At 42.3% G+C, this 26149-nt stretch overlaps 1 protein-coding gene across 1 annotated transcript in view; it reads right to left on the bottom strand.

The window, feature by feature from the left end:
- LOC122799559 (immunoglobulin lambda-1 light chain-like) overlaps positions 1–25861 on the bottom strand; it is a 489988-nt gene extending 464127 nt beyond the window's left edge. The window contains exons 1-3 of the mRNA XM_044068692.1: positions 25816–25861; positions 25364–25663; positions 13080–13086 (exon numbers count right to left, since the gene is read on the bottom strand). Coding sequence (XP_043924627.1) covers positions 13080–13086; positions 25364–25663; positions 25816–25861 — 353 coding nt within the window. The remainder of the gene's footprint in view (positions 1–13079; positions 13087–25363; positions 25664–25815) is intronic.
- Positions 25862–26149: the final 288 nt, after the last annotated feature.

Genomic DNA, 26149 nt, shown 5'->3' with positions numbered 1-26149 from the left:
AAAAATAGCTGTGTTACAGCTACATCCTGGATATCGTGCAGTGTAGCTTAACCATGCCAAAAATATGTGAAAGGTATCATACAGTCCCATCTCTTGGGCCTGTGTGCTGGTCTTTCAACTCTGAAACTAAAATATTTTACATGATTAAACTCTGTGGAAGATGACACACAGAAATGGATGCTAAGTGAAGATCTAAAGAGGGAATGTTAAGTAGAAATTAAGGGACAAAGTGAAAAAAAATGAACATTTGATTACAATATGTTTAAAAAGTTGTGATTTTAAGGCACAAAGCTAGAAAATAAATATACAGCAAGGCATGAGGAGGTGTGCATGATACAGACATCACCACAAATTAAAGGTTTATTGTAAGGCACAAAGCCAAATGGTCACAGTAATAAAAACATAAACACACTGTTTTAAATGACAGTTTCTCATGAATTAAGTCAAACAGAGACCTTCATGTTATGTAAGACAAACTGCCATGAAAAAATATTTTGCTTGTAACATGCAGCAGTTGATTACAGCTCACACTTACTGTTATAAATTACTACGGCTATCATTCATATTATATACTATCATAGCAAGTAGAGGTCACATCAGCAACACCATGATGTTTGGGAGAAGTAACCTTAATACTCACTGCCATGACTGATAGCATGCTTCAAGTCATGCACTTACAGCTATAGTGCCACTGGTGCATCCTGGGAAAATAATTGTAAGGTCATTGGTCATATGAGGCACAAGATAACTGAGCCTAGTGACCATTATACCTTACCAGTGCCACCCTTAGGCTTTACCTCCTCTTCAGTGAGGGAGAGGCCGGTTTGGTCAAGGGTGAATTTCTGTATACCCATTCAGACATCTAGTTCCATTTTGAAGGAAAATACTGCATCACACTGTGCTTAACATGCAGTGGAAGTTAGCTCAAGAGAAGGGCAAGGTGCTCTAGAAATAATCTATCCCTCCGCTTTGTTCTGTTAATTCACTGATGCAGCTTTAGATCTCTGGTCCTCTTGTCTGTAAAACGGTTCAATTTGTGGAGATATAAGCAGTCTTCGACTTTTTGTTCCCTAATGGTCCAAAATGCAGGCCATATAGAGGCAATGCTTCCTGTCTCTCCTGCTAACTCAGATACTTTAAGCCCTTGATCTTTTTAGTTGAGAACCTATGTAGTCTCTCCAGTTGTTTGATATGTCTAGTGAGACTCATCCTAAAAGGGACATTCTATTTAATGGTATGCCTAATTAAATTAGAATAGTAGGTGATAAGGATTTATTTAGCTCTGGATGATATTTCTTTAGTGATTAGCTGTACTAAGCAGAAGGAATTATTTACCATGGTTGCAAAATGATGAACAAAGGTGAGGGAATTATCTACCCATGTTCCCAGATCTCTTAGTTGATTCTCATTTTGAAGAAGGGTATTGTAGGGTATTGTCTAGTTTGTAAATTGGAGTGAGGCATTTCATGCTATAATACTGCACTTTTTAGCATTTACTTTGAGCACCAGTTATTAACAAGTGCAAACGTTTATCTGAGTGCATGTTTATCAGCAGGGGCTTAAGGATGGCACCCAGTTTATACTCTTTCACAAATGTGGTTAACCATAGATCATCATTTGTGATTCAGAAATCTGGAAATGATATGTTGAATAGCAGAAGTAATAATTTACAATGTCCTTGAGCTTGCACTCAGTCTGACATCACAAACTCACTAAACTTGGAGTTGTCCAGAGATCTGCACATGCTCTGAAGGTTCAATGCTGGTAGATAATAAATTATTAAACAAAGTCTGTTAGATGTTTTTTTTTTTTTACCTAGGTGGCAATTTCAAACCTGACATTCTCAAATAATAATGAACAAATAATTTGTTTTGTTATCCAGGTTAGCCCTACTGGGACAAGTTTAGTTTCAGAGTAGACCTGAATAATATGAGATATGAAAGCAGAAATCCGTTTGAGAAATGTAATCACCAAACAGTGTGGTTCATAATCATTTTTGCCACAACATTAAGCCATGTAAACATGAGATTATTGTAGCTCAGGGTAAGTGATGGCTAAATCTGGAAGTTACTCAGAAACACCCCCTCCAAACTTATCACAAACCTTATTCCCAATTCTAGCAACTTGTAGCAAAAATAAGGTGATGGTTATAGTAATCAGAATGCATAGGTAAACACAGAAGTAGCAGGATAAAGATTACAGATTAATATCTGACAGAAAACATTTTTACTACACAGTGGTATTATAGGTGTGGTGAAACTGGAGGGTGGCAGCTGGCACGGTGGTGCAAAGGGAAATATACCATCATTGATGCCAGTAATGTAGGATTAACTAATATCCCAAGTCTTAAAAGACTGGCTGAGGGCAAAGAATTAGTGGCCACTGATCTGCTCTCATTCCTAGGGAGAGTTATGTTTGTCATCAGTGCTGGACTTTCTTGTGGTGGTGGCCTAGAGAGAGACTAAGAATATTAAAGAGTGTTGTTAACTGAAGGACATGTCAAAATGATACGACAATTTGGAGAAACATCTAGATATTCTAAACAAATGACAACAAAACCACTAGCTACAAAACAGATCCAAAGATAGGCACTGCTGTTGAAGGCTGATACCACAAATTTATTTAAGCTTATATAATGCACAATACAGCTTTTTGTCTGCATACAACAGACTTCATCAGAATCTAAAATACACAAGTTGGTGGTTGCTTTTAAATACATCTCCCCTAATGTAAAAAGCCTGCTATAAGGTCTTAAAGGTGTATCACACAGGTAAAATGTTTAAAATCAGCCATAAACATATAAAATTCAACTTTATTAAAATACCCTTTTGATCTTGCCATTAGTCAGGAATTAAACCCAGGTCTCCCACATGGTAGGTGAGAATACTACCACTGAACCACATTTTTTACATAAAATGCAACCTGGAAATGTATAAATGCATATATGTACATATATATATATATATATATATATATATATATATAATTTGTTTAAAAACACCAAAGTTCAAATAGCAACAAGAAAAAATGTTAGTATTTATTAGCTCTTGTTTTTAACACTGGAACAAGGAACAAGTTGTCATTCATTCCTGGATAATGTGTAGCATCCAGCTTTACGTGCCACCATAACTCCCTTGCCTCCGAATGATCTTTCACCTGGGTTTGATTCCTGACCAATGGCGAGATCAAATGTGTATTTTTATAAAGCTGAATTTTATATGCTTATAGCTGATTTTAAACCTGTGTGATACACCTTTAAGACCTAATAGTAGGCTTTTTATATTGAGGGAGATGTGTTTAAAAGCAACACCTGACTTATTTATTTTAGATTCTGATGAAGTCTGTTGTATGCAGACAAAAAGCTGTATTGTGCATTATATAAGCTTAAATAAATTTGTGGCGTCAACCTTCAACAGCAGTGCCTGTCTTTGGATCTGTTTTGCAGCTAGTGGTTTTGCTGTCATGTGAAGGACATGTCAACCCACCATGCCTGCACTCATGTAATGACATGCATGCACATTGTATTCAGGCCTTCCATCACATTGTCACTTGAGGGATTTGCGTAAGAAGGAAAGGAAAAAACATATCACATGCATATATAATGCTTCTTCAATAAGAATTTATTTCAGAAATGATTATAGATAACTAGCAGTAGACGAAGAAGCTGAAGGCCAAATGTCAGCCAACATCAAAGCAAGCAAATGAATAATTAAATTAATGATAAGATCGGTGCTTGACATTCCATTTGTAAAAGGAGATTTGTGAAAGAGATAGGAAAAGTTCAGCAGGGCAGGCATATGGAGGTCATGAATGTTTCATAGTTTCATAGTTTCATAGTTTAGTACTAGGCTATCTGCCCTGGGGCATTTATAAGCCTAGCCCTATTGATGTGGTACTAAAGTGTACAGAATAGATTTAGAATACTGTGCCTCTGTCTAGTAGTGACACATTGAAGACCCCCTTACTTAATAAAATTAGTTTACTGTGCCTCTGTCTAGTAGTGACACAGGGATGACCCCCTGGGTAAACCTACGATCTCCCATCCACTCGTCAAGATTTCTCTTGAAGAGAGTCAGTGAGGGGCTCTGCCTAACATGAACTGGGATTCTGTTCCAGAGTATGGGAAGCCTCTGAGTTATGAATTTGTCCCTCCAGCATGTCCTATTCATATTTGTGCTGAGGTTTAAATCTTTAGCTCTCGTGGTTCTGATGGATTTGGATTTTTTGAGGTGGAGCATGTCCATCAATTACTGATTGGACATGGCCTTGTACGTCAGGCACAGATCACCTCTGAGCAGGCGGTATGCTACTGAATAGAGCTGGAGTTTTTTTAGCCTGGCAGCATATGACACATGTTGGAGACCCTTGATCCTCTTGGTGAGGTACTTCTGGGGTCTCTCCAGCTGTTGTAAGTGCCGGGTGAGGTACATACCAAATGGGGCATTGTACTCAATCATGGGCCTGACAAGGGAGGAGTATAGGGGTACAATGAGCTCCTTTGATCTGGATGTGAATCCCTTCATGATAAGGTGGGCAAGGTAGAAAGTCTTTCTAACCACTTTGGCAACGTGGGTGACAAATGAGAGGTCACTATCGACTTGGGTCCCCAGGTCTCTGATTACTTTTTCCGTACTCAGTGGGTTACTGTCTATGTGATAATTTGTGGGTACTTTGTTTTTCCCAAAGGGGATGACTATACATTTCTTGGCATTCAGTTTAAGGCCATGATTTCGGCACCAGTTGTCCGTTTCAGTGAGGCTTTTCTGTAGGATGTATGTGTCAGCTGGTGTATCGACTATGGCGCCTAGTTTGCAGTAATCTGCGAACTTTGTCAGCCACAATCCTCCCATGTTTGCTTTCACATCTGAGAAGTAAATGCCGAACAAGAGGGGTCCCAGGACAGAGCCCTGTGGGACACCACTTGTGACTGGCTTTGAGTCTGACATGGCTCCCGCAATTTTGACTTTATGGTTCTGTTCTTTAGCCAGTTTGCAACCGATCTTGTGACATATGGATTTACATTTAAGCTGTTGAGCTTGTCTATGATGCCTGAGTGGGGTATTGTGTCGAAGGCTTTAGCCAAGTCCAGGTAGGCTGTATGGACTGCTTTGCCCTCATCAATGGCTCTAGTGACTGTTTCAAAAAAGTCAACCAGGTTCAAAAGGCAGGATCTACCCTTCAGAAAGCCAAACTGGGTGGGATCAGGTGTCTGTAGGTCCCCAATGTCGCTGTTTATGAGTTCCATAATGATTCTTTCCATAGCTTTGCAGACCAGGCTGGTTAAGCTTATGGGGCAGTAGTTCCCAGGGTCTGTAGAGGTGCCTCCTTTGTGGAGTGGGACCACTGTTGCTGTACGCCAGTGTTCAGATACATATCCTGTAGTAAGGCTAAGGTTAAATAGCATTTTTATATGCGGGTTTAGCTCCTCTTGGAGTTCACGTATCACGCAACCGGGGATACCATCAGGTCCCATTGATGCTGTGTTTTTTGCTTTGCTGAGGGCGGCTCTCACCTGGACATCTGAGATGACAGGGAGGTTACATTCAGCTGGGATAAGTATTTCTTCTTTTGGGGGTGAGGGAGGGGAGAAATTTGCACTGAACCTGTCTGCCAAAATGTTGGCAATATCTGTGGGTTTGGTGAATTTTTTGTCATTGTGTACTAACTCTGAGCATATCTGAGGGTTTCTGCCCAGGTTTCTAACATAACTGAAGAATGCCTTGTGGTTATCTTTAGTGTCCTTGGCGATTTTTCTTTCAAAGTTGGCCTTGGCTGTTTTTATGAGAGAACGTAGCTTTCTACTAGTGCTGATCAGAGATGCCTTCCCTTTATGGGATTTTGCTCTGTCTTGCAGTAGCTTCCTTCTTTTGTTATACAATTTGTTTATGGCTGGGGTCCACCAGACAAGACGCTTTCCCTTGGTGGAGAGGGTCTTGGTTTTATTTGGGATTGCATGATCCATGCATTCTTGGAGATGTCCGTAGAAAGCATTTGTGAAGGATTCAGCATTGTGGGATGTGGTTTCCACTGGCCCAGTGGGCTTAAAGGATACCATCTCAGTCTTAAGAAGTGTAAAGTCGGCTTTTGAGAAGTTTTTCACTGTAGTCTGTTGTGCTGGGGGTGGAGGTGGAATATGTATATCCAGGGTGATTAGTTCATAGGTTCATAGGTTCATACTAGGCTATCTGCCCTGGGGCAATTATAAGCCTAGCCCGATTCTGTATGGCTTACGCCACCCCTTGATTTGAGTATACTGTGCCCTTTTTAAGGTTTAGTTTACTGTGCCTCTGTCTAATAGTGACATGGGAGTAATCCCTGGGACAAACCTACGATCCCCCATCCACCTATCGAGATTCTTCTTGAAGAGATTCAGTGAGGTGCTCTGCTTCACATGAACTGGAATTCTGTTCCAGAGCGAAGGGAGCCTCTGGGTTATGAACCTGTCCCTCCAGCAAGTTCTATTTATTTCTGTGCTGAGGTTCAAGTCCCTCGAGCGTGTGGCTCTAAGGCATTTAGATTTACTGAGGTGGAGCATGTCCATTAATTCTGGATTTGACATAGCTTTGTATGTCAGGCATAGATCGCCTCGAAGTAGGCGGTATGCAACTGAGTAGAACAGGAGTTTTTTTAACCGAGCAGCATATGGCATCTGTTTGAGACCCTTGATCCTCTTGGTGAGATACTTTTGGGGTCTTTCTAATTGCTGCAGGTGTCGGGTAAGGTACATCCCAAAAGGGGCATTGTATTCTATGATGGGCCTGATGAGGGATGAATAAAGGGGCACGATTACCTCTCTTGATCTAGATATGAAACCCTTCGTGATGAGGTGGGCTATGTAGAAGGTCTTTCTAACCACTTTGGCAATGTGGTTTTCAAAGGAGAGATTGCTATCAACTTGGGTCCCCAGGTCACTAATAACTTTCTCTGTACTTAATGGGTTTCCGCCTATGTGGTAATTTGTGGGCACATTGTTTTTGCCAAAGGGTATGACTATACATTTTTTGGCATTTAGCTTTAAACCATGGCGCTGGCACCAGTTATCTGTCTCTGTGAGACCTTTTTGAAGGATGTTTGTGCCAGCTGGAGAGTTGATTATAGCGCCCAGTTTGCAGTCATCTGCGAACTTGGTGAGCCATAGACCTCCCACGTTTGCCTGTACCTCGGAAAAGTATATACCGAACAAGAGTGGTCCCAGGACAGAACCCTGTGGGACGCCACTTGTGACCGGTTTCGAGTCTGACATGGCTCCAGCAACTCTCACTCTGTGGGTTCTGTCTTTGAGCCAGTTTGCAACCCATCTTGTGACATAGGGGTTTATATTTAAGCTGGATAGCTTATCTATGATGCCCGAGTGGGGTATTGTGTCAAATGCCTTTGCAAGGTCCAGATAGGCTGTGTGGACTACCTTTCCTTCATCTATGGCTTTGGTGACTGTTTCGAAGAAGTCAACCAGGTTCAAAAGGCAGGATCTGCCCTTGACAAAGCCGAACTGGGAAGGATCTAATGTCTGTAGGTCCCCAATGTCTTTGTTTATGAGCTCCATGATGATCCTCTCCATAGCCTTGCAGACTAAGCTAGTCAGGCTTATGGGGCGATAGTTTCCAGGGTCCGTAGAGGCTCCACCTTTGTGGAGTGGGACCACTGTTGCTGTATGCCATTCCGTGGGCACATATCCTGTAGTGAGGCTGAGATTGTACAGCTGTTTTATTTGAGGGATTAGTTCGTCTTGGAGTTCATGTAGGATGCAACCTGGGACGCCATCTGGTCCCATGGAAGCAGTGTTTTTTGCTTTGGAGAGGGCAGCCTTCACCTGAGCATCAGAGATGTTTGGGAGGCAGCCCTCTGCCGGGATAGATACTTGCTCTTTTGGGGGAGGGTTGAGAAGTTTGCACTGAACCTGTCTGCCAGGATATTGGTGATGTCTGTGGGTTCAGTGTATTTTTTGTCATTTAGAATGAACTCAGAACAAGTCTGGGAGTTGCATCCCAGGTTTCTAACATAACTGAAAAAAGCCTGATGATTGTCTTTGGTGTCCTGTGCAATTTTTCTCTCGAAGCTGGCCTTGGAGGATTTTATGAGGGATCGTAATTTTTTGCTAGTACTGATCAGAGATGCCTTCCCTATTAGGGATTTTGCTCTATCATGTAGTAGCTTCCTCCTTCTGTTGTACAGTTTATTTATGGCAGGGGTCCACCAGACTGGATGCCTGCCTTTGGATGATTGGGTCTTGGTTTTGTTTGGGATAGCATGATCCACGCATTCCTGGAGATGTCCGTAGAATGCGTTTATATAGGATTCTGCAGTTTGGGCCGTAGTTTGCACTGGCCCTGGGGCCTTGAAGGATTCCACTTCAGTTTTGAGAAGTGAGAAGTTCACTTTTGAGAAGTTTTTCACTGTGGTTTTCTGGGCTGGGGTTGGGGTCGGGATGTGGACATCCAGTGAAATTAATTTATGGTCTGATCTTACCAATGAGGGATATACTTCTGGTGTGGAGCATAGAGTCCCCATGTTGGTAATGATCAGGTCTAGTATGTTGTCCCCTCTTGTGGGAGTGGTGACTAGTTGTTCCATAGCATTTGAGTTTATAATTTCCAGGAACCTTTGGGCTAAGGTGTTGGGGCTTGAGTAGTGCTCCCAGTCAATGTTTGGGTAGTTGAAGTCGCCCAAAATAATGGTGTTCGGAGAGATCTTCATGTTCTCCAATGTTTTCAGGAAAGCCGAGTGGGATTCCTGACTTTGAGAGGGTGGTCTGTAGGATGCTATAAACTGAAAAGCAGTCTTGCCCACTGTTAGTTGTACATGGATGGTCTCCGATACTTTGTGCAATGCCACTAACCTGGAGGTGTGGATATCCTTGATAAATATGGAAACTCCCCCTCCTTTTGTGGTTCGGTCCGGGTTTTGGGGCCAAAAGCATGATATGAGGTATAGCCTGGTAGTGCTGGGGTGCTCTCTGGAGCCTTGAACCAGGTTTCTGTCACTGCACAGATATCAATGTTCTCCATACTGTGGAGAGCTTCGAAAAGTCGTGCATCTTGAGGTTAAGACTTCTGGCTTAGCAGCATTACCCTTAGTTTCTTGTTCCTTGTGCTGTCTATGAGGGTGGGTTTGACTTTGAGCCTTGCCTAAAAAGGCACTATGGGGTGGCAAGAGCCTTTGCCAATATCCGAAGCCCAGTGGTGACAGGTGCAAGCCGTCCCTAGCAAGCAACATGGCTTGTCGAGCATGTCATCCCAGGCTGACAGACACTGGATCCCCTTTGAATGACACCAAAATTTTAGCCAATTGTTAAAATCGATCATTTTGTCTTTGTACTGTGGCATCATTCTAGGTGACGGTAAGATGCTGCTCAAGGTCAGGGTCATACCAGCCTGGGCTACATGATCAGAGAGCTCCTCTATGTCTCTTTTCATGTAGTCCAGGGAGGTACGTCTCAGGTCATTCACACCAGCATGTACAATGACTGAGTCATATTTGTATTTGCTTTGGAGTGACCTGAGTGCTTGCGTTATGTGGCGGATCCTAGCACCATTCAGGCAGCTCACCGTGACCTTCTCTTTATTCAGCCTGGTGAGCGGGACGTCAGTGTGTCTGACAACAGAGTCACCTATTACAAGAGTATCAGGTGTGTTATTCAGCCTTAAGGGCTGTGGCTGCTTGGCACACTGACTTTGTGGGTTATGTGTTGTGCGTGTTTTGTTTTGAGGTAGCGTTTGCTTGGATGTCTGCTTTGGAGGTCTCTGTTGCTTAGGTAGATTTTTATTTAGAGCCTTGTTTTTGTGTATTTATGTGTTTGGTTCGCTGATGTGGTGGGACTATGTGATACTGGAATTGTGTTGTGTGAGGTTACCTTCTTCTCCTGACTGGTTACACCAGTTTTGAGATGAGAGAGCTCAGCCTCCAGTTTGGCTAAATAGTTGCATCTCTCACATATATTTGAACCTGTTTGGAGGAGGAGAGGGTTGTCCGTGTACATGAGACAGTTGTAACATTGCCTCAAAATTCCCAGATTCACCAGCTGGACTGGAGAGGAAACCATTGACTGACCTTTGGATGTGCTAGAGTAATATAGGGAAACTGAATTTAAGATGGACCAATAGAGGACAGGGTAATTGTAGAGAGTATAAGAGTAAGTAGTGCTTATGGTTTAATAGTGCTAACTTGTAGGATTACTTAACTGGACCAGTGAAGGGCCTTAGAATGAGAATATGGTGTTTAAATTGAGAGATAGAGAAGTTCTAAGGGAAAAAGTGAAGAGCAGACTTTGTGGAGCCAGGAATAGTTTAAACCCAATTAGGCAGCACTGCCCGCTGTTGCGCTATGCTCATCTGTGGTCAGATCTCACTAGTGAGGGGAATACTTCCGGTGTGGAGCATTTTGACCCCATATTTGTGATGATCAGGTCTAGTATATTATCTCCCCTTGTGGGAGAGGTGACTAGCTGTTCCATTGCATTTTAGTTTATGAATTCCAGGAACCTTTGGGCTAGGGTGTTAGGGCTAGAATAGTGCACCCAGTCTATGTTAGGGTAGTTTAAGTCTCCCAATATGATGGTATTTGGTGAGACATTCATATCCTCCAATGTCTTCAGGAAGGCTGAATGGGGTTCTTGAGATTGGGAGGGTGGTCTGTAACATGCAACCAATTGTATAGCAGTTTTGTCTATGGTTAGTTGCAACTGGATGGTCTCCAATGCTTCATGAGTTGCCACTAACCTGGAGGTGTGGGTATCCTTGATGAATATGGACACTCCCCCTCCCTTTGTGGTTCGGCCCGGGTTTTGGGGCCGAAAAGCATGATACGAGGTAAAGCCTGGTAGCGCTGGGGTGCTCTCAGGAGCCTTGAACCCGGTTTCAGTTACTGCGCAGGCATCGATGTTCTCCATACTGAGGAGTGCTTCGAGATCCTGAATCTTGAGATTTAGACTTCTGCCGTTGAGCAGCATTACCCTTAATTTTTTTCCATTTTTGTTTTCTAAGGAGGTGGGTTCGTCTTTTGTGCCTTGCCTAAAAGAGGCACTATGGGGGTGGCAAGAGCCTTAGCCAATATCAGGAAGCCCAGTGGTGACAGGTGCAAGCCATCCCTTGCAAAGCAGCGCGGCTTGTCCAGCATGTCATCCCAAGCAGACAGACATTGGATCCCCCTAGAATGACACCAGTAATTGAGCCAATTATTAAAGCTGATCATCTTGTCTTTGTACTGTGGCATCATTCTTGGTGAGGGCAAGATGCTGCTCAGGGTCATACCAGCCTGGGCTACATAATCAGAGAGCTCCTCTATGTCTCTTTTCATGTAGTCCAGGGAGGTACGTCTCAGGTCATTCAAGCCGGCATGGACAATGACGGAGTCATATTTGTACATGCTTTTGAGTGACCTGAGTGCGTGTGTTATATGGCGGATCCTAGCCCCCGATAGGCAGCTCACCGTTACCCTCTCCTTGTTCAGTATGGTAAGTGGAATGTCAGTGTGTGTGACTATAGAGTCACCAATCACTAGTGTATCAGGCATAGTGTTTGGCCTTAAGGGCTGTGATTGTTTGACACGCCGATTTATTGAAGTATGTGTTGCATGTGTTATGTTTTGCGCTGGTGGATTTTTGGGTGTCTGCTTTGGGAGCCTCTGTTGTTTTGGTAAGTTTTTTATTAGAGCCTCCGAGTATGTCTTCGTGTTATTATGTGTTTTATTTTCAGTTGGGGTAGGTCTATGTGTGACTGGGTTTGTTGTGTGTGTGGTTACCTTTTTCTCCTGTCTGGTCTTGCCAGTCCTGAGTTGAGAGAGTTCAGCCTCCAGTTTGGCTATATAGTTGCATCTCTCACATGTATTTATGTTTGTTGGGAGGAGGAGAAGGTTGTCTGTGTACATGAGACAATTGTAGCATTGTCTCAAGATTCCCAGATTAACCAGCTGAACAGGAGAAGATGCTAGTAATCTACCACTCGACATGCTAGAATATTATAAGAGAGTGCTGTGCCTTTAAGGGAAGTTAATTATCTTTTCTAGTAGAAAATTAATTAACCCTGCTTGATCTACAGCAGGATAAGAGAAACTTTGTGTTTGTGTACCTGGAATTCAGTAAAGCCTTTGAGAGTCAACTTAAAAGGAGGCTTGTTGGAAAATAAGAGAGTGTGGGGGGAGAAGCCCAACTTGCTGATTGGAGACTTTCTATCCAGTCCTGTTTAGTATATGTGCATCAGTTTTAGCACAAGGGTTAAACAGGAAAGTCGTTTTTTATAGCAGTAACAAGAAATGAGGCAGCAGTCACTGAAAGAGGGAGTGGGCGTCAAACGGATGTCTCTTATCTTTAACAATGGCCAGACAGGTGGCATCTGTGATCTAAGTGTGAGGTTGCATACTTTGTCTGAGGAAGCCACATAAAACATATATCATTCTTGGGATGACAATAATGAGGACTGAAAGGAATATTTTAGAGGTTACTGTCACCCCTAACCTAAGTCATGTCATGCAGTTTGGAGCAGCATTTGTGAAGGTCAGTAGGATGGTAAATGTAGAGGGTGGTAACTATTTTCCAATAATGCAGGAGTCATCCTTCCATTGTATACAGCACTGATAAGACCACATCTGGAGCTCCGTGTCCAGCTTTGGAAGTGGACAAAATAATAGAAATTAGCCTGGCAGAAAGTATGTACACCATATCAAAATAGTGAAGGAATGGAAGATTTGGGGTACAAAATATGCTTAAATTGTTTTATATGGATACATTTGAAGAAAGAAGACAAATGCTAATGTAGTCTAGATGCAGCATAGTATAGGGAGTAAGAAACAGAGATGGAATTGACAGAAAAGTGCACTGGGAGTGAGACAGTGAGAGAGAGAGAGAGAGGAAGAGTGGCAGTATCTGGAGCAGAAGCAAAAAATGTCATGTTAACCTAGACTTGAAGAAATAATATTTCATCGAAATGGTGGTAAGTTCCTGGTATTCAATTATCTGAGGCAATTTTAGAGTATAAGCAGATAGAGCAAGATAATGATGGGACAAGGATAGGAGTTACACAAAGGCTGACAACAACATTCAGGCATAATAGAACAAAAGAAATTTGTCATACATCTGTTTATCTAACTATGTATCTGTATCTGTCTCTTTCTCTCTCTCTCTATCTATCCATCCATCTATTTATATGTTTGTGTGTGTCCTGTATGTGTATGTGTGTGTGTCTTTATAATATTTTATACAGAGGTGACAGTCAACCTGCCAAACTATAGAAAAGCAAGTTGTAAGACTTTTAACAAGTCACAGGTTTGGCAAGGGGGTGGGAAAAACTGCTTAGGCCTATGGCATTACTTGGGTTTTGTTTTGTGTTATGCTCTAAAGGAGATATTAGTAAGGATTCATGTAATAATGTACTGGAAGAAGTGCTATACTGATTGATATATAATGATTATGGGTAGATATGCTATACTAAATAATTTGAGACACAAGTGCCTGATGAGAAAAACTCTAATAAGGAAGGCATTGGGGATGGATGGGAGAATTGAGTGAGATTAGCATTGTGCAGAATGACTGAGATTCCTATGAGATCACTGGGATCAGTAAACCAGAGTGGAGTCGAGGTTCATCTGGATTAGAGGCACAGACATTTCAGGATAAACATATATGGACCATATATAAAAATATAGTAAGGAGGGAACAGGCAGAGGATGTAGAAAGTAATTTCTGCTTTGTAAAGGCTTCAGGATTTCCCATGCATAAAAAAGGGAATGCTGTATAGTTTAGCATGCTGTATTTACATGGCTACAGCTAATGAGGCTATGATCCTAAAGAAATTGTGTACCCTCTAGGCTTTACCACCCATAGAGATTATAATTCTGTAAACTGTCCTGATGGGGCTACATAATTTTAGCCTGGGTCACATGGGGCTTGAGGGAATTTGAAGGTGTTGCAACTAAATATGAAGGTGGCACTAGTGCATTTAACCATTTTTCACAATATTTGCTGTGAGTTTTTAACCAAAAATGTATTTTTATTTTATTTGTTAACTGTGGGCACACTATTTTACTTTGCATTCTGTTAAAACTACTAGTCTGTCTTCTTGAAAATATGCTCATGACCCATATAAGTTGACCTAGTTTATACTTTCTGCTAGAACCCATCATTAGTTTTCAGGAGGGCTTCAGTAGTTACACTCTAGATGAAACTGACAGAAATACATGAAACAACATATCCATATTATCACTTGATCACTATACCAGAACAACATGTGTTTAACTAAAAGTATGTTACAAACAGATTACAGTCTCAGAGTACAGAAAGCTAATACAGGGTAAATAGAATGCACATTCATGGGTTTAACACAAAACCCAGAAGAGGGTCACAAATTAAAAAGTTAGAATCCCACTACACATACATTTCTGTTCCCTATGTGATCTGTTTTAAGATTTGGCAGTCTTAATATAATGTTACAGGTTATTCAATAATTTGTTACAGTACAATGTAATTTCTGTAACAGATAGCTTGGACTTTGTTACAATACCATGTGCCCTTTCTGTAACAGATAACCTGGTTTTAGTAATGGAGAAGCATATGGTTGATTGACCTTAGCAACTGCACTGGTTTACAATAAGATTTGGCATGGATGTTTCTCCAGGGTTTTTCTTAACAGGGGCTGGAAGCAGAGTGCAGCTGCAGAGTGGAAAGCTAAGAGGCAATCTGTTCTACTGCGGACAATGCAGTAAAGATGAGGCAGTACAATCCATAGTCTAACATTCTGAATTCGGGTTAATAAGTACTCACAGTTTATATGATATTTCAGAAGCTCCAGATAGGGCTGGGGTTGTTTCACCTGTGAAGATATGTGAAGGCTGCCAGCCTAGCTAGATAGAATTGTGTAGATAATTCTGTCATTTATAAATATTAATATAAGCCACAGGCTTGTTCTCTTAAATGGAAGAAAATGGTGTTAAATGTGGAACTGCAAAAATGTAACAACAGTGCACTCTGCTGTAGAGAAGCTGATAAGTCAAGCATTGTATAATTGTTTGATCACAAAACCCAGAGCCGAGATGTCTGGATTAAGGAATTCTAGCTTCAAATAATATGTGAAGCCCATGCACTGGCCCAGCAATCAAGGAGCCTCAATCCTCACCACTAACACCAGTGAGGGGTGTCCACATAGGGGAGGATAACAAATACACTCACAGTAAAGTACAATTTCCCTTAAGAGCACACAAAGATCACAATCAGTCTGGGGTTGGTTTCTCCCTTTCTCTCTAGATCCCAATAAGACTCCACAGTGGCACAGCTATATGGTCCAGATCTTAGCCTAGTGGGCAAGCTAAAACCTCCAGCACCCTCTCTGTCCAACCAGTGCTTTGTGTCCCTGCCCAAGTAGCTCTCTCACACACACACACACACACACACACACACACACACACACACACACACACACACACACACACACACTAACTTTGATATAAGAGTTATATTCAACCACACAGGCACTCCTGGAGAAGGCTGGCACAGGTTCTCCAGATGTGCCCTTTTTACCAAGACTATATGGTAGAAATCACTGCCACCACCCACTATTTATCAGCTACTTAAAAGGCCCTTAACAAAGGGTGTCCAATTATTACTGTGCAATATTATTATCCAAATGATAAGTGTGACTGAACATCAAAGCTTATTGGAGTGAGTTGGGCAGTATCACTATATACATGCAATGTACTCCAGAGCATAAATTATCTCTACATAAAACAGCCACAGCTGAAAGGTTTAAAAACATTTAATAATAAATAATAAAAACACAAGTCAATACTTCTTACTACACAGTGCTAGTTAAGAGTTAAGAGATCACAGATAAATGCTTACAATAATACAGTAGAAAAGTTCTGACATCAATACAGAAAAAAGAAACTAACCTAATCTTCCTATTTCCTAGCTATATCTAAGAGAAAACACAGTTCTAAAATAAACTTACATATAGACCATAGGCAGAGTGTTAGTGATGTTTGATGTTCTCAAGATGAATGCAAAATGCCCTGAGTCTCTCTGTCCTTAAACTGATAACAAAGTACCGCTGACTCATTTCAGATTACATCATTATTTTCTGTTTTCTGGGCTAACAGAAGTTCAGAGTTTAACAGCCCTTTTGATCTTGTACCTGGTCAGAAAACTACAGCAATAGGTTCATAGGTGGTTACTAGGCTAAGACTAGCCAACAAGGTTCCCTGGCTTATGCCACCCAAGAAAGTTAATTTCCTGTGCCCCTGTCGAGCAGAGCCACAGAAGTGATCCCCGGGGTAATTTTCCTATTTCCCATCCAGTCATCAAGATTTTTCTTGAAGAGTGCCAATGAGGAACTTTGCATGACATCGATGGGTAGCTTGTTCCAGAGTATGTGAAGACTCTGGGATAAGAATCTATCCCTCCAGCATGTCCTGTTTATTGTGGTGACAAGGTTTAGGTCCCTAGAACATGTAGCTTGGAGGGATTGGAATTTCCTTAGGTGCAGCATGTCCAACAGCTCTAGGTTTGACATAGCTTTATATGTTAGGTAGAGATCTCCTAGGAGTAGGTGATAGGCTACAGAGTAAAGCTGGAGTTTTTTGCGATGGTCAGTGTAGGGCATCTGTTTGAGGCCAGTAATCCTCTTTGTAAGGTACATATGTGGCCTTTCCAGCTGCTGCAGATGTCTTGTGAGGTACATTCCAAAAGAGGTGTTGTACTCTATAATGGGTCTAATAAATGCTGAGTAGAGGGAACAATGATCTCTTTTTTCCTGGATGAGAACCCTTTTGTAATGAGGTGTGCCACATAGAAGGATTTCCTGACTACTGTTGTGATGTGATTATCAAAGGAGAGACCACTGTCCACCTGGGTCCCAAGGTCTCTTATCACACATTCAGCATTAAGTAGACTGCCGTCTATGTGGTAGTTTATGGGTACAGAGTTTTTACCAAAGTGGATGACAATGCACTTTTTGGCATTGAGCTTGAGGCCATGCCTCTGACACCAGGCATCTGTCTCAGACAGGCCCTTCTGTAGAATGTCCACATCATTTGGGGATTCAACTATGGCTCCTAGTTTGCAGACATCTGTGAACTTCATTAGCCAGAGGCCTTCTGTGTTAGCCTGTACTACAGAGAAGTAGATACCAAACAGGAGAGGTCCCAGGACTAAACCCTGTGGTACTCCAGTGTCACTGGTTTGAAGTTAGATTTGGAGTCTGCAACTTTTACAGTGTGGGTTCTGTCAGTGAGCCAGTTAGCAACCCATCTTGTGACATAGGATTTATACCTAGTTTAGTGAGTTTAGCTATAATTCCAGAATGGGGGATGGTGTCAAAAGCCTTGGTGAGGTCAAGATAAGCTGTGTGAACCATGTTACCCTCGTCCACAGCTTTGGTGACTGCCTCAAAGAAGTTGATCAGGTTCAAAAGGCATGATCTGCCTTTCACAAACCGAAACTGGGTGGGGTCCAGAGTTTGGCGGTTACTAATGTCTTTGTTTATGAGTTTCATGATGATACATTCCATGGCCTTGCAGACCAGGCTCATCAGGCTAATAGGGAAATATTTCCCAGGATCAGTGGTGGCTCCCCCTTTGTGGAGTGGGGCAACTGTTGCTGTGTGCCATTCAGTAGGCACAAAGTGTGACATGAGACTATGATAGAACATGGTGCTTATGTGGGGAGCCAGTTCATTCTGAAGTTCATGTAAAATGCAGCCTGGGATGTTGTGCAGTCCCATGGATGCTGTGTTTTTGGTTTCAGAGAGTGCAGCTTTTACCTGTGTAGATGTGATTATAGGGACTCTGCATTCTTCCCGTATAGATATGAGCCTTTTAGGGGGTGAAAGTGGGGTAAAGTTAGCACTGAACCTATCTGCCAGAATGTTGGCAATATCAGTTGGTTCTGTAATTTTCATATCATTGTGCTGTAACTCAAGCAGATCTGGGTGTTGCCACTGAGATTCTTGACATAGCTATAGAATGCTTTGTGGTTGCCATTAGAATCAATGGTGATTTTGTTTTCATAGCTAGCTTTGGAGGACCTTATAAGGGATCTCAACTTCTTACTGAGACTGACCAGGGAGCTCCTTCACTCATGGGATTTTACTTTCCTTTGCAACAGTTTCTTCCTTCTGTTGTACAGTTTGTTTATGGCAGGGGACCACCAGACTGGCTTCCTTTTTTTGGAGGATAGCGTCTTGGCTCTGTTTGGGATAGCATGATCCATGCACTCATGTAAGTGCTTATAGAGTGCATTTGTGTAGGATTCGGCAGTTGTAACTGTATTGTCCATCTGCATGGGTGTCATGAAGTTCACCACTTCTGTCTTAAGAAGCATGAAGTTGGCTTTGGAGAAACTTTTTAGCATGGTTTCCTTAATGGTGGGTGGGGGCAGGATGTGACCAATGAGGAGTTGACTTCAGGTGTAGAACACCAGTCACTCATGCTGGTAATGACTAGGTCTAGGATATTGTTGCCCCTGGTGCAGGTGTGGATAAGTTGATCCAGGGCATTGGAATTTATAAATTCCAGAAAGCGTTGAGCGAAGGAGTTGGTACATGAGTAGTTTTCCCAGTTAATGGTGGGGTAGTTGAAATTGCCCATTATTAGGGTGTTTGGTTGAACCCTAATATTTTCCAGTATATCAAGAAAAGAGGATTGGGAATCCTGGGGCATGGAGGGGGATTTGTAGCAAGCTACAATTTGGTGCAAAGTGTTGTATGAGTTATAGCCTGGTAATGCAGGGGTGCTCTCTAGAGCCTTGAACCAGGACTCAGTCACTGCACAGATATCGAAGTTCTCCATTTTAAGGAGTGCCTCAAGTGAGTGCATTTTGAGATTTAGACTTCTATCATTGAGTAACATTACCCTCAGTTTTTGCTTGCCTGTTCCTGTTATGGTGGTGAATTTGTCATTTGAACCTTGCCTAAAAAAGGCACTATAGGGGCAGCAAGAGCCATTATTCATGCAAATTCTAGTAATTAACTCTAGTCTCAAAATAAAAGCAAGAATTCCTTCATCGAGACATCTTGAATCCGTGTTTTGTGATCAAACAATTATACAGTACTTGACTTATCAGCTTTCCTATAGCAGAGTGCACTCTTGTTAAATTTTTGCAGTTCCATATTTAACACCATTTTCTTCCATTTAAGAGAACAAGCCTGTGGCTTATATTACTATTTACAAATGACAGAATTATCTACAAAATTCTATCTAGCTAGGCTGACTGCCTTCACATATCTTCACATGTCTTCCCCCTGGAGAACTCAAGTTAGTTTTTCAAGTGACCCTTGAGAAACCTTGCTTGAGAGGGTTAGGTCTATCTGAGTATACCTTACCCCATTCCTTGTCTTGAGAGCCCATCTGCATTGGCATTGCTACTCCCACTGTGGTGCTGCACTGACATATATGCTTGCTACCCTAGGCTCCATCGTAGCAATTTGGCATTTTGCTGGCTGGCTCTGTTTAACTATGTTAGGGGATTGTGATCTGTCACTACAGTGAATTTTCTTCCATAGAGATAAGGCTGAAGTTTCTGCAGTGTCCACACTATGGCTGGACATTCCTTTTCTACAGCTACATAGCATCCCTTCCTGGATTGGAGCCTGCAACTGTGATAAACAACTGGGTGCTCTTCTCCTTCTGAAGAAATCTGGCTAAGTACAGCCCCACCCCATGGTTTGAAGCATCCACCTGCACAACAAATTATTTACTGTAATCTGGACTGGCTAACACAGGGGGTCCTCCCAAAGCTTCTTTAAGCTTCTGGAATGCCTGCGCACATGCTGTGGTCCACACTATTTTATCTGGCCTGTTCTTCCTTGTCAGGTCTGTGAGGGGAGCAGCTATAGTACTATAACTGGGGATGAACTTTCTGTAGTACCCTGCTGTCCCTAAAAATGCCCTCACCTGCTTTTTGGTAACAGGTGCAGGCCATGCCTGAATGGCTTCTATTTTGGCAGGTTCTGGCCTGATCTTACCACTTCCCACTCTATGTCCCAGGTAGGAGACCTCTGCCATACCCACCTGACATTTGCTGGGCATAATGGTCAACCCTGCCCTCTGTAGTCTGCCCAGTACCTTGCTGACATGCTGAAGGTGCTCTCACCAGGAATCGCTGTAGATGGCAATATCATCTAGGTAAGCAAGGACAAACCCTCCTGCTCATGCTAGGATATGACCTACCAGCCTCTGGAAAGTTGCAGGGGCATTTGTCATCTCAAAGGGCATTTTTGTGAACTCATACAAGCCAAAAGGAGTCACAAAGGCTGATCTCTCTCTAGCACTGGAAGTCAAGGGCACCTGCATGTAACCCTTGGTAAGATCAATGGTGGAAAGATACTTAGCCCCACCCAGCTGCTCTAGGGCCTCATCTGTCCTAGGCATGGTGTAAGCATCTAAATCTGTGTGATTATTTAGTTTCCTGCAGTCCACACAGAACTTGGTGTTGCCATCCTTCTTTGGCACCAGCACCACTGGGGTGGTCCAGGGACTGTTGGACTCTTGAATTACCCCTAGTTCAACCATCTCCTGGATCTCCTCCCTCAGAGTCTGTTTGACTCTCTCAGGCACCCTATAAGGGTCCTGCCTAATAGTCTTTGGGGTCCTGTAGCCACCTGGTGCTGCACCAGGTGGGTGTACCCTGGTTTCCCAGTGAACATGTCCCCAAACTCCTGTAACAATGCACAGATTTCTCGAATCTGAGTAGGCGATAGCTGCTGGGACATTGCTACCCCTTCCACTGAGGTGTCAGCCCGAGCCTCAATGAGGAGATCAGTCACAAGATCTCCCTTAGACTACTACTGCAACCCACTGCAAATGCTCAGCACAAGGGCCTCCCTATCATGGTAAGGTTTTATCATGTTAACATGGTACAATTTGTACCTCTGCCTCCTGCCTAGCAGTTCCACCATGTAGTTAACATCACTTACCTTTCTTACCACTTTATAGGGTCCCTCCCAAGCTGCTTGCAGCTTGTTGTGTCTGACAGGAATGAGAACCATTACCTGCTGCCCTACAGCATACTCTGTAGCTTGAGCATTCCTGTCATGCCATAAGTTTTTCTGTTGTTGGGCTTCTGCCAGGTTCTCCTGGGCCAAGCCCATGAGTTCCTTGAGCCTTGTCCTGAAGTTTAGGACATATGCCACAACAGACTCTTTGTGAGATTCACACTCACTTTCCCACTCATCATGAATTAAATATAGAGGTCCCCTCACCCTATGTCCCTACAGCAACAAAAAGGGTGAAAAACCTGTGGAGTCCTGGGGAACCTCTCTGTAGACAAACAACAGATGTGGCAAATATTTGTCACACTCCCTCTTAAATTGGTCTGCAAATGCCTGTTGCATGGAATTGACTGTAGAGTTTAACCTCTCAACAAGACCATTAGTCTGGGGATGGTAGGGGGTGGTCTTCAGGTGCTTCACCCCACAGTACTTCCACAGACAAGCCAGCAGGTCTGACATGAAATTGGCACTTCTGTCAGTCAGTATTTCTTTTGGGAAATCTACCCTGCTGAAAATCTCTAACAAAGCATTTTCCATCTTTTCTGCCTGAATAGAGGACAAAGCCACTGCCTCAGGGTATCTTGTAGCATGATCTACTACCACTAGGATATACTTTTTCCCCGTGGAACTTGGGGTATTCAGAGGCCTCACAATATTCATAGCTACCCTCTGAAATGGTTCCTCAATCACAGGCAAAGGAATCAAAGGAGCTTTCACCTTGTCTCCAGCCTTGCCTACCTTTTGGCACTGCTCACAGGTCCTGCAGCACCCTGTTACATCTCTGAAAATTCCAGGCCAGTAGAAGTTCTGTATAATATGCCACTTTGTACATTTTATGCCCATATGACCTGCCAAGGGAATATCATGAGCTATGCTAGAAGCACCAGATGATAGGCTCTAGGCACTACCAACTGCTGTATCCTCCCTTCTAGCCCTCCCTCAGTGGTCCACTCTCTATACAGTAACCCTTTGTCCCAGTGTACAGATTCCCCCTTCCCTTGAGATTCAGGTCTCTCACTAGCTACTTCTCTCTCCGGCTTTGCAATGTAGAGTCTGAGAGCTGAGCCTTTCTCAACTCTCTCTTTGTAACCTTTTCAAGTTCCCCTTCCACAGGAAGTCTGGTATCCTTTGACAGCAGTGCCTCACTGTCAGCCTGGGTACTACTACTCACCTCTACCCTTGCAGTCCCTCTGTCCAAGAGAACATCAGTAACCACAAGCAGCTGTGACTGACCTTCAGTCTCAATGCTACAGGGTAGCTTCCTCCCCAAAGTAACCACCTCACCAGTCCTGACTGCAAGTATGCGGTCTGTGTGGGTCTTCCCCATGCTACCAAACCCACATGCTTGTCTCAAAGCCTGACTGTGTGTAACTGCATTAACACATAGTACTGCCTCATCCAAATCCTTTTCTATCAGGACATCTACAAGATGGTAGTTTGGTACCCCTGTTGTCTAAAGACAACCTACTATTGGAATTTTGTCTTTCCCACTTACTGGCTCTCTCACCTTTTGTTCCCCACTTTGCCTCTGTGGACATCTGTATGCTACATGGCCTCACTGGTTGCATTCAAAACATTTAAACCTAGGTCCTGGATGTGTAGCTGGACTAGTGGCTTCCTCTGCTACTGGCCCATTTTGTTTGGGCAGTCTGGGCTGCCCACCATGGGTTCCTTTAGACCTATGAGCAGTACTGGTGGTCCCTTTCCTGTGCAGGGATGCCCGGCTTGCTAGATATAGGTCTCTCTTCTTCCCCAACTCATCTGAAGTATCACATTGTCTATCAGCTAACCAGATCTTCATGTCCTCAGGCAAAGTGCTAGGGGTTTGTTCCCTTACCAAAAGGTTTACCAGCCCTTCAAAAGTGGTGACCTGACATCCACTCACCCACCTATGAAAATAAGTGCCCAGTTCAGCAGCATATTCACACACAATTTTATCTGCCTTGCGTCTATTCTCACAAAACTTTTTCCTATAAGTTTTAGGTGTTAGCTTAAAGAATTCTAATGGACACTTCTTAACAGCAGTATAATTAAAACAGTCAATGTCAGACATTTTAGACAAAATATTTACAGCTTTACCATGGAGTAAGAGAGGTCAGGAACTGTACCCAGGGCCTTTGGTCAACATCGTATTGTTTACATACCCTGTCAAACATATGAATAAAACTCAAAATTATCCTCTTTTGTAAACTGCGGAAGAAATTTACTGACCTTTTGTGCTTCTGTGGTCCAGTTACTCCTTTCCCCATTACCTCCATGACTATGGCGCAGAGTCAGCATCTCCTTTTCATGCTGCCTCAGCTGCTCCTTTTCCAAACCTACCATTTTCAAATGCCTGGCTTTCAACTCAAGTCTCTTTAGCTCCAGATGGATTTTTAATTCCTCTGCACAAAGTTTGAGCTGTCCATTCGCTGAGTGTTGTACATCTCCATGGCCAGTCTGATCATCCTCCTGGTTGATGTTTTCTGATGCCACTGTGACCAAAGCTGCAATCATGTTTGTATTAGTCAGGTTTCCATGCACCAGTCCCCTAGCCTGGCACATTTCATTCAGCTGGCTCCTTGTCAGCTTTCGGTACTCCTCTGCTGACATGCTTGCCTGCTCTTCCTGACTAACTAAGCTAACAAAAGAAATAAATTGTGATCAGAACTCTGAGTATTCACTGCGTGGCTGATTTAAAGTACGAAACACCTTCAGTGATCACTGTACACAAGCTACAGGAATTCACTATCCACACCACTACAGCCAATTAGTATGTGCCAACCAATTAATATGTGGTGTGGATATCCCACCACTGCCAAACAATTATACAGTGCTTGACTTATCAGTTTCTCTACAGCAGAGTGCACTGTTGTTACATTTTTGCAGTTATACATTTAACACCATTTTCTTCCATTTAAGAGAACAAGCCTGTGGCTTATATTAATATTTACAAATGACAGAATTATCTACAAAATTCTATCTGGCTTTTCACTTTTCACTTTTCAAAGCATCAAAAAAGGAGATTCTTTTTCGGTCAAAAGCCTTAAATTAGGTAAAATCCTGCTGAAAATTTGTTTCAGATTTAGAGACATTCCAAGAATGGAATAGAAGTGCAGAGTATCTCTGTGCCCAGTAGAGTTACTGCTTTAGACCTATCATATAGAAGACATCTTCTTGACATTTACGAACCATCAAAAAATATCGGTAAGTCCCTATATAAGTACTCTGTAACTCACACCTAGAACTCCCTTCCACTTAAAATAAGAAGTATCCCCCATAAGTTCCATTTCCAACTACAACTCAAACACTTCTTAAAACCTGGTCCTGCCGTTGCCAAGCTCCAACCTGATCTCTAACTGATTTATTTTAAAATTCTACTATTCATTACTTTAAATTTTTCTCTCTTTTTCTCCGCTTTTCTTTCTTGCTCTTCTAACACTCCAATTTACAGTATATCTTCAATCAGGTTCTTGTAAATATTCCTACTCAGGATTTATCCTGCCGGTATTGTATTGGACTTTTTGAAACTTATATATAAATATATTGTCTTTGTTGATTTCATTTTATGTAAATGTTTCTTGTCAATATTACTATTGTAATGTTTAGTCTTTGTATTAATTACTGGGGATTTTTTGAATGCCTGTAATTGTAATTGGAGCTTTTCTCCTTGGGTCTCCACTGAAAATGGGCCTTTGGCTCAGTTGGAACAACCTGGTTAACAAATGACAATAAATAAATAAATAAATACATACGTACATACATACATATATACATACATACATAAAAAGAAGAGGTCTGAGCACCGAATGTTGTTCTACTCCTGTAGTTCTCACCTAACAACAATAGGATGGTCATGCTTGTGAGGATAACTGGAGATGCTGTTTGATGTAGTGCTTTACACATGTAATTTGCCATAGAATCTATTTGGGACTTGTCCTGTGATATGTGGCAGTTTAAGTGATAACAAACAGTATAACTTGTATGTGCACCTTTATATAAATGTGGGAATACTTTGTGGTCCTCTATATTTCCAAGTAGAGCTTCTATTGCTGTCTTGTAATGTTGTGATGTACCTACCTCTCTACTAAACTACAGGATGACCTTTCCCAAAATGCAACTAGTGTTACTAGGCTTCCATTGATAATATACAATCTCAAGTCATCTTTAAAGCCCTCTGCCAAATATAGGTAAGTAAGGTATCAGTGCATAAATCTAATCCACAAGTCCCTCAAGTAGTACAACCTTCAGAGTAGTCATAGAGGTCTTCCATTTCCATAGTACATAATTCTTATGTTTGACCTGCAGCAGTTTGTTGTCTGTTCTGATAACACTGCCCTGTATATGCATGCACTGTGTACAGGCACATGTGGTGAAGTAGGTTTCTGCTTCAGTTCCTTGAATAGCTGTATCACTGTGAGTTCCTGCAGCACAGTAATAATCAGCATCATTTTCTGCCTGGACACCAGTGATCGTTAAATGGACTGTATTACTGCTGCTGTCTTCAGAACCTGAGAACCGATCTGGGATACCAGACTGCCTGCTAGTGGTCCTATATATAAGCAAGCGTGGTGCAGTCCCGGGTCGCTGCTGATACCAGGACATATAGTAGCTACTGATGCTACCCCCACTCATGGTGCAGGGCAGTTTGGTTGTTTGTCCCAGAGACACAGACTCAGTGGGTGGCTGAGACAGGCTGAGCTGGGCCATGCAACCTGGAAAAATTACAGAATGAACAAAAAATATTCAGCATAGACTCTTTTAATATTATTTGCTAATTCTTAGTCAAACTAGAACTTGATCTAAATAACTGTGCATACTACAAATGCAACTGAATCTTTGTCAAAAAAGAAAAAAATAAACTTACTGTCCCAGTAGGCTGTAATCATGGTAATAACTACAACCCAGAACATGGTGAAAATGCTATGAAGGGATAATAAAACCTGAACAAATCTGTCAGCGTTATGCTTTACCACTTCTTTAAAATCTTCTACAGCAGGAAAACCTATCTTTTATGCAAATCTCTGCTTCAGTTTTTAGGCTTCATTTGCCTCTTCAGTGTGAAATATTTTTATTCAAATAAGGTTGGTTAACCTTACAGCTTAGGTAGGTAAAGTCCTCTCCCCTGTGGATCATTACGTTCATTACATTCTGGAAAGCTATGTGATACGTGGAGTTCTGCACTTTCCACAAATAAAATT

This window comes from Protopterus annectens, chromosome 4.part0 (assembly GCF_019279795.1).
Source record: "Protopterus annectens isolate FY-2018-M chromosome 4.part0, PAN1.0, whole genome shotgun sequence".
NCBI lineage: Eukaryota > Metazoa > Chordata > Ceratodontiformes > Protopteridae > Protopterus > Protopterus annectens.
The sequence above is the reverse complement of the archived record's forward strand: the minus strand, read 5'-3'. Positions and strand labels throughout refer to the sequence as shown.